General features: G+C 57.1%; 1 protein-coding gene across 1 annotated transcript in view; it reads right to left on the minus strand.

The window, feature by feature from the left end:
* The window catches only part of LOC112956264 (SH3 and multiple ankyrin repeat domains protein 3-like), a 38,227-nt gene that overhangs the window by 24,865 nt on the left and 4,102 nt on the right, over positions 1 to 9,260 (minus strand). The window contains exons 2-3 of the mRNA XM_026049765.1: positions 7,144 to 7,271; positions 6,179 to 6,284 (exon numbers count right to left, since the gene is read on the minus strand). Coding sequence (XP_025905550.1) covers positions 6,179 to 6,284; positions 7,144 to 7,271 — 234 coding nt within the window. The remainder of the gene's footprint in view (positions 1 to 6,178; positions 6,285 to 7,143; positions 7,272 to 9,260) is intronic.

Raw genomic sequence — 9,260 nt, forward strand, 5'->3', positions numbered from 1 at the left:
ATGAGCTGAGATCCTGCACCCCTGGGAGCTGCCCATGAGCTGAGGCTGGGCATTCATGCAGGGAGAACAAGGGGCAATCGGTGAAACTGGAACAAGAGGTTTACAAGAGAGGAGAAACCTCCCGAGAAGACAGTCAAGCAGCAGAAGGGGCTGCCCAGGGAGGTTGTGCTGTCCCCAGCCCTGGGCATTTTCAAGATCAACCCCCAGCAACACGGTCTGGTCTGAGCTGACTCTGAGCATGAGGTCAGGCTAGAGACCTCCTGAAGTCCCTTCAAGGTGGATAATTCCAACACGAATCATCCCTTAATCCTATGGCAGAGGAGAGGCTTCCTTCCAGCTCCGATTCCCAAGCTAACCACAACACTACTTCTAGGAACGCCAGGAATAACGTCTGTTCTGTAAAAAAGAGCATCTCCTATTGCTCCTCAGCGAGCAAACCAACACTCGAGCGAGATCCCTGACGGAAGAGGTGGGAGGGAAGCAGACTCTTGGCAGGCTCCTTCTTCACTACCTGCACCACCCACCCCTGCCCCAGCTCCTCTGCTCCGCTGGCCAAGTCCTGCACTCACAGCTATGTCCCTTCTCACCCGCCTTCCTCCTCTCTGCTCGCCCGGCTCCGCTCTGCTGTTCTCCTGGCGACACTGCCCCATGCACGGGCAGGAACACGCAGCACCCGGGGCTATTTGCCCCTTCAAACACCCTTGATCAGACCCTTGATCAGTCCTGATCAGACTCCAGCTGATCAAGAACCGCCCGGCTCTCACGGCTTGGCATTGACCCCTTGCTGGACCTGCTTCTCCTGGGCATTTCTCCGGTGTCCACGTGAGCAGCCTGCAGCAAGGGGCTCCGCGTCCCAGCCCTGCCCGCAAGCGCCCCTTCCTTCTCTTGAGCCTCCTGCACCCGTTTAACTGGGCACCAGTCTGGCTTGTGAAGGCCTTTCACAAGGCCCTCTTTGAGCTCTGCTGCTGCATTATGCTCTTGGTTTAATCTTCCACTACCTGTGAAAGAGTTAAGTTGTAAAGTTTCACTACCTGTGAAAGTTTCTGCTGGGAAAGCAAAACAAGGCAGTAAAGGACGTAAACCAGCCCTTTTTTGTTGTTTTTAATGTTCCCCACATATATACGTGTATAGTATATTGGAAATACAGTTGTAATAAGTAAAATCAGGTTCCTCCTCTAAAACCTGCCTTACAGTCTATTCACTCTATAGCTAGTATCATCCCATGCTAGTCGAGCTCTAATATACACAAGCTCAATCAAGAATTATTAGTATAGCACAAGCATTATTCTACCTATTTAATGCTACACCAATTCATGTACTTGTGTTTTGCAAAACGCAGTCTTCGGCACGTAAAGAAACCACTCAGTGATGTTCAACCGCGACTGCACATTCCAGGCAAAGCCTCTGCCAACACAGAGCACCATCAGTTTCTAGTTAAGCACGAGGCCAATCGCTGCCGGGTTTCATTATCCGTCTACACGGGATGCGGTTCTGCCCAGCGCATCTCTGAAGTTAAAACTAGGGCAGCCAATAACCCCTTGGGAGCTGGCTTAAAAGCCGGTGTCTTGATTAAGTGCTGGATTTACGAGTGCCCCCTAATCCTGGGGGAGAAGGTGGACTCTGCATTAGCCCTGCTCGCAGCTGCACGGAAACGGCATCGGCGAAAGCAACACGAGGACGAGGGGCTCGATGGAAGGTCAGGGGCCAGGGCCACCATCCGCGGAAGCACCCAGCTGTCTGTAACCCGAGGAAATGATGGGAGTGATTCCATTAGAGCTCATCTAAAATACCAGCAGCTAAAAGCCTGGCTGTGCTTCTTCCATCTCCATGCCTGCTGACAGCAATGTTAACTACTTGTGGTAAACCTGCTCAGTTTTTACCTTTATCTTAACGTTTGCCTGTTGCTAAATGCGGTTTCCCATTGCTGGGGCAGCAGCAGCCCCGAGAAGGGCAGTTTGCACGCGGGACTGAGCGGCCCCGCGGCTCCCCGGGGCTCACAGGCCCCCAGAACACAGCAGAGCAGCTCCCTGCTCAGCCCAGCTCCGACAAGCAGCCAAGAAGAAATGCTACCGCGGCAAAGCAGAGCCTCCCCAGCGCGCAGCGCCGGAGTGGGGAAGGCTCCTGGTTAGCTACCGAGCTGCACGGTCTTCCCCGGGGGATCTCAGCCCCAAACCACGAACGGGGCCCTGGTTCCTCCCGGGGGGCGCAGGTAACTCCGTGCTCTCATTTGGGACGTTAACGATCTCGCCCAGCACCTGCTCGTCCTGCTGCCCACGCCGTGTGCCCACGCTGGACACGGAGCTGTCCCCGCTCGCGGCTCCGAGCACGGAGGTGCCCGGGCAGCGCTCTGCTCCTTCCCCGTTCCTCTACGGTGGGAGGCGGGTGGGCAGCCAGCCCCTGGCCCCGGGGCTGCCCTCGGATCCAGCACTGGTGGCCACGGGCATGGCAGGACGAGCCAAGTCACCGGCACTTCCAAGGGGAGTGAAAGCAGACGCTGCGGTGCTTGATGCTGCGCCAAGCTTAAACCGCAGCCCCTGCGAGCCTGGAAACCTGCTGCAAAACAGGGAACGCTGTACTAGGGATACGGGCAGCCCATCCCGCATCTCGGCAGAGAAGGATCCTGCAGCGGATGCACGGAGAAGGTGCCAGGGCAGAGGGTGAAGCCCGTGACCGAGTCACTGCAGCCATGCGCCAGTCCACAGAGCACATTGGCCACCTCGCGCCAGCCTGTGCACCCCAGTTCGCCCAGCTGACACGGGGCTATCAGCCCTTTCCATCCTTGCAAACCAGCCTGCATCATCTGGGAGCTCAAGGGAGGGATTCAGCAGGCACCATGACCACTCTGCAGATCCTCAAGTGTTTTTAACGTCTCATGCTGCAGCAGATGGCACGGTAGCTATCTTGGAAGTCTGACAGAAATTCTCTTCTCTATCAGGCTCTTCACTGCAATAAATCTATTTTCTTCAATTTTTTGTCATCGTGTTTCTTTCGGTCTACTTGCTTTGTAACAAGTCAATTAAAAGGTTAATAACCTTCGTTTCAAGGAATTACTGGATGCAAACACGAAACGCTTTGACCCTCTTTGCCACCAGTCCCTGGAAATCTTAATCAGCTCTTATTTGTGGGGGATGCTGCAATATTCAAATAATCCAGTGTATTTCTTCACCAAAAAAAAAAAAAAAAAAAAAAAAAAAAAAAAAAAAAAAAAAAACAGTTATTTCTTCACAAAAAAAAAAAAAAAAAAAAAGAAGAATCAAGCCAAAACACCCAACCCCTGCTTATTTTTCAACAAGTTTTTTGCTGTTCTTATGGTTTTCCTGATGAAGTCAACTGTACGAGCCTGTCATGGTGGGTGTAAAATGACAGCTCCAAAAGGGCTACTAAAACAAACCAATTGCAACCCGAATTCTGCTCCTTGGCTGTTTTCTATTTCAGCTCCTCTGGAATTCCAGCCAGATGAACTGCATCTCAGATGCATCGCTCTGGGCGCACCTTGGACAGGGAAAGCAAGAACAGAAGCTGCTGTCCGCGCTGGGCAGGGACTGCTCTCGCGCGGTTCCCACGTGGGCTGCTCCGGGAGCGCTGAGCAGCCGTGCAGGATTAGTTCCTGCTGCTCGTACTTCTTGCAGGGCCCTGCTTATTGCAGCTGTGTTGGTGGCAGCTGCCACCCCTCTTGCTCAGCACGGGCAATCTCCAGGCCTGCTTTTCATCCTCCCGATGCAGGTTAGACTCTGGGTTTAACTGCAGGTTAAACCCTGTGTTTAACTGCAGGTTAAACCCTGTGTTTAACTACTGGTTAAGCTCTGCGTTTAACTGCAGGTTAAGCTCTGTGTTTAAGTGCAGGTTAGACGGTGTTTAATCCCTGGCAACGGCAGGTGCAGAGCTGCAGCGGCTGCGAACCCCAGGCCATCATCAGGCTCCTGGTGTACCTGGTGCTGAACAAGGGCATCCCGGAGCGTGTTCTGTGCTCATGAAGGACACAGAACCGAATTAACCCTACAGATTTCCAAGCCCTGCTCACAGGTCTCTGCATGCTGCTCTCCCTGAGAGCATGTATGGGCCAAGAGGTGCTCCTCACAGGCACACTCTCCATGTACTCTTGCACTTTTGGGATCTCTTATTGAGTATGGAGATTAGTTCATTCGATAGCTCCTTTTTAATATGATTTGCAGCTCCTTGTAGCTTGATTCTACTTGGAATAACTTCTGCTTAGAAGCTAAATAAAGAGCTAGGATTTGGTAGGCACTTCAGATATCTCTGGCCAAGGTTCACTGGTTTAGTGCCTCAGCAGTCACTAGATTCTCCTTCCAGTCCGTGGCACCGTGCAGGATCCATCGCTTTAGGCTGGGTCTAAACGGCGCCAGCTCAACCGCACGTTGAAGCCTCCTCCTCTGTGTTCATTGCAGAGGGATCCCGGGCATCGGCGCAGACCGCGATCCCGCAGAGTGGACACAAAAGCTGCACGAGGAGAATCCTGTCCTCCACGTGCTACTGATTAGCGTCACTTTAATGAGAAAATCCACTCGTCACTTCTGCTGCAGGCAGCCCCGAGCCTGGGGTCAGGCCCGTGGTGGTCCTGGCACTGCGGCCGCCAGCTCCTCGCCTCTCTGTCCAGCAGCAGCATCACGACACGAACAACGGATTCATGACCCTGTTTGCTGCCCATGTTGCATCTTAGCATCCGTTCAGGTTGTGCTTTTATCTTTTCCGAGTGCAATTTATGCCTACATATTTGTAAGCATGAGAGAAGCTTAATCAGTGTAGCATCTGAGAACCCTCCAGTGCAGTGCATTAAACGCCCTCTCCTTTTTTTTTAAGATTACCTCCTGGTTTGTTTCTCAGACTAATCCTGCGCCTGTGTGATGACCTCCAGCCTCGCGCTCTCGGCGCAAGCTCACGCAGGGCAAAGGCAGCAGCCGATCGCACACAGGGGCTACATGAGGGACACACGCACAGCGCATAGGGCACCAGAAACTGCATTTGGGAAACCAGCATGCGCCTTCCTCAACCTATTTTTTATATTCTGGGATATAAACTATAAAAACTCTGGGATACAAATATAAAAAACCTATTTTTTGTATTTATAGCTGGGAAAATGCTGCTCTCAGACGTGGCTCTAAGCAGACGTTTACTTTCTTCTGGGTGCTGAACACAGTCTGTTTTGGCGTTCCCACCGCTGCCCAACTTGGCCTCGGGTCAGTTCAATCCACTGCCTAATCACACACCACACTACCCCCTTTTCTGCCCCTAGGCTTCTTGCCCCTTCTCTAGGGGCTTCTCTACTTAAATAAAATATTATTCTCCCCAGCTCCAGCCTATATAGCCTTCAAACACTGCTAAAACTAGGGCTTCGCCATAAGAATGAATCAAATATACCAATATACATACAAAGCAATGACCCCCAAGCCGTTCCTTGAAGCCTCCCCGGCAGGGCTCAGTGGGACGGCGCTGCCCTGGTGGGACCAAGTGCAGAACCCACTGAGATCCGAGCACTGCTCACTACAGCCTTACGGTTCACCAGATACAACACCAGAGCAATGCAGAAAACCAAGAAAATTAAATGGGTGCAAGGTGCTGTCACTGTGCCACCAACACCCCTGCCCACTGCTTCCCCGGCTCCATCGTTCCCCCTCGAGATGGCTTTGGGTGCAGCAGTGCTGGACGTCCCTGGGGAGGGGCCGAAAGGTCCTGCCCCAGCCTGCAGACGAGTGAGAAGCCCCTGTCCTGTCTGTTCTTGGAACGTGCCAGCTGCTACCAGCTGCGGCAGCCCAGGCTGTTCAGCTCGTGGGTTTAGGCTCTGGCTGCCGTGAATGGAGCTCCCGGTGCTGCCGGCACAGGCAGACAGGAACCGCGCACCCCTCGCCCTCTGCAAGCGCAGAGTGCGGCAGGAACCTCCCTGCCCCGGCGGTGCCACAAACACAACCACAGAAAAGGGACCTCGGGAGCTCTCCAGCCCAGCCCTCTGCTCAAAGCAGACTTAACATCAATGTTAAATCCCTTTTTTGGGACACACACAACTTGCAGGTAGAAATCACATTACAGTGGCATTCCTCATAGTTTTCAGTCCCAAGAGAGGCAAGGAGAGCCGAGTGCTTTGTGCAGGCTCGGGTGCTGGCAGGGCCGCCTCACCAGGACTACCCTGCCGCCTTAGGGACTGATATCCCCCAGCTGGTCTTACCTACGGATTTTGTTCGTGGGATTCCTTTGCGCAGTGAAACGTGGGGTTTCTCGGCTCCGGAAAGGACTCCCGAATGTGCGGCCATGCCCTGGCGTTCAAAGAGTGACTGCGAAGGGAGAAAAAGGAAATGTCCATTCTTGACATCTGTGAGATGAGGAGAAAACAAAGCAATTCCTCATCTCCCCAATTCTTCTAATCCCTCGCAGAGGGAAGGCTGCCCTGGCAGCAGGTACCTGCTCCAGAGCCCCCCTACACCGACTCCATAGCCCCCCTCCTCGCTCCTACCTCCCCAGACCTGGTTTCAGCGTTCCTCCATCCAGAATGGCTCCATTTGAGCCAATCCCCCTTTAAAGGAGGGACCTTCCTCCTCCTCTCCTAGTTGCCTGCCTCCCCTTGCTGCTTCTTGAGCACTCTGTGACCGCGGTGTGACAACACGCGGGGCCCTACTGGGTTTCGGGCTGCTCCCTCGGGGCAGCGAGCCCAGACACTGCAGCCCTCCTTGCGTGCGAAGGTCTCAGACGGGTCCCTGCTCAGAATGGCCCTGTCCCACTCGATCTCCTGCTCCAGGAGCTGCCTCCCACCGAGCGCCCGCAGAACCAGGGCGACCCTGGAGCTGCCACCCTCGTCCTGCTCCACACACACTACATCCTTCTCCTTTATGATGCCTCCTGATAGCCAGGTTCACACCCTGAAGCCCTCAGCCACATAAGCTCTCCACCTCAGCTCTCCACCTTTTTTTGCAGGTATATTCTCACATCCCTCCTGTCATCCGTGTCGTATTGGTGAACAACCACCCCAAAGCCGGGCTCTGCTCTTAAACCTGCGCTCCCTGCGCCTCTGCCTTCACACAGCCTCTTGTGAGCCCTCTTTCCACCCCGTGGAAGCCCCTCCTAGCCCAGGGCTCTGCTGCGGCATGCAGCGCGCGGCGGTGCCCGCGGTGCCCGTCCCCCTGCCCCGCGTCTCACACTGATCTCTGCTGGCGTGATGCGCCGGCTCGTGGGTCGCTGCTTCACAGTGGCTGCCCTGGAATCCGCTTCCACAATGTCTGCTCTCAGCGAGGGCTCTGCTGCCGCCAGGATCTCATCCAGTTTCTCTGAAAACCCAAACACAGAAGCAAACCAGTCAGCAAGGGCCGTTGCAGGGCGGCAGATCCCCCAGGACAAGCCCATCCTGTCTCGTGCGGATAAGGAGAGAGCAAATCCCCACTTCTGCTTCCCAGGCCGTTGCAAACAGAGCTGCTCCTCGCAGGCCGCCCCGCAGGCGCAGAGCTGTGCTGCGCTCGCGGAGCAGCCGCGGCGCGCGAGCGGCGGCCCCGCACACCGGGGCGGCTGCAGCCGCCGGCGCCGAGAGCGGCACCGGGCCCGGCGGCGCGGGCGGCTCCGCGGCGGCACCTCGGCGCCCTGCAGCAGAGGCTGCAGCGCTCGCTCGCCAGCACTCGCTTTGGGAACCCGATTCCAGCTGCAAGGCGTTGAGCTAGCCTATTCGCTTAGCTTAAAAGAGCAATTCTTTACCATATATATATATATGAATATATATGTATATATATGAATATATATGAATCTACACATATATATGGATATATGGATCATATTGGGATCAAATCCCCCCTAGGTGGGTTAACGGAGGAGGGGGACAGGGTGGCTGCAGGTTATGGGGGTTCCAGGTGCCCTGGGGCACACGGCCAGGCGCCGGGCAGCTCCACGGGCTGGGGCAGGTCCAGCTGCAGCCAGCGGCGCACGGGGACGTCCCCTGCCCCGGCCCCAGTGCCCTCGAGGGCCCAGGCGCCCGGCCGGCGCTTTGGCCCTGGCCGTGCTGCGCGGTGCTGAGCTGCCCAGCGCCGCTGTCCCAGCTGAGCCTGGCCCTGGCCCCAAGCCCCCGACCGGCTCCCAGGCCTGACCCTGGCCTTACCTCCTCACTACGGACCTGCCTGGCAGTCACGGGGCTGTGTGTTACCCTGATGCTCCTCAGCCCAGGTCTGAGCTCGGAGCTGCTGCCGTCACCTTCACCCTGTCCTGATGGTCTCCTGGCCCCATGGTGCCCTCCACGAGCAGCGGCTCCCGCGGCTCCCCAGCGCTCTCAGGCAGCTCTGCTCTGCCTTTCCTCCTTCCACTCGGTGCCAGCAGCCCGTACTCACTCGGGCATTGCTGCTGGCTGCCACGGGCACCTCTCTGGGGCAGCAAGCCCTCCTGAAACCCAGGGCGCTGCAAAGCGCAGGACTGAGGCTGGCGAAGGGCACCACCGACCCTGCCTGGGACGGTCCCGCGAGGAGCGAGGCAGGCGCCGCACAGAGCCGGGCGAGGGGCTCAGTTGGGGCACGGGCACAGGGCAGCGCACACGGCACATGGGGCATCGCACGGCCGGCGCCGCTGGAAGCCCCCGGGGCTGCCCTCCCACGGGACTCGCAGACCCATGCGAGCGGGGACCGGGCCACACCACCAGCGCGGGGAGCTGCCCTGGCCACCGAAGCGGCTCGCGGAGCGCCGGGCATCACCTCCGCCGCCGCTCAGGGCTGGCACGAGTCGCGGGCGGCTTCCCCAACTGTGTGCATTGCAGTGGCAGCCGCTGCCCGCCCAGCCCCTGTAATGCTGGGGCTGCGAGTTACTAAGGCTAAAACTGAGCCCCAGGCACCTCCAACAGCCCGAAAGTCCAGCCTGAGGAGGAGTATGGTGCACACATCTGGAGAAGGCGGCTGCACATGACCTGGCACCACAGGTGGGAATAGGGACCTGGGCACATTCCAAGAAAGCTGCCCAGGTCGGCCCCTGGCCGTCCCCAGCTCTCAGGCCTGGCACGGACACCCTGTCTCCACAATGTCCCTCACTGGCTGTGCCGTGGTCCTGCGTGGAGCGGCTGCACACGCAGCCATTCCCGACCCAGCTCCGTCCCGGCCACGGCCTTCCCGATGGATCATCCCCTTCGCCGCAGGCAGCAGCTCTGCCCCGGGCTGCAGGCAGGCTCCCCTGCGGTGCAGGACCTGCTGCAGCGACGCATGTGCATCCGCGGGCACGGCAGAGAGTGGCTGCCGCTGCAGCAGGCTGCAGGTTCCCCCGCGGTGCAGGACCTGCTGCAGCGATGCATGTGC

This window comes from Nothoprocta perdicaria, unplaced genomic scaffold, assembly GCF_003342845.1.
Source record: "Nothoprocta perdicaria isolate Ctin4 unplaced genomic scaffold, notPer1 scaffold_614, whole genome shotgun sequence".
NCBI lineage: Eukaryota > Metazoa > Chordata > Aves > Tinamiformes > Tinamidae > Nothoprocta > Nothoprocta perdicaria.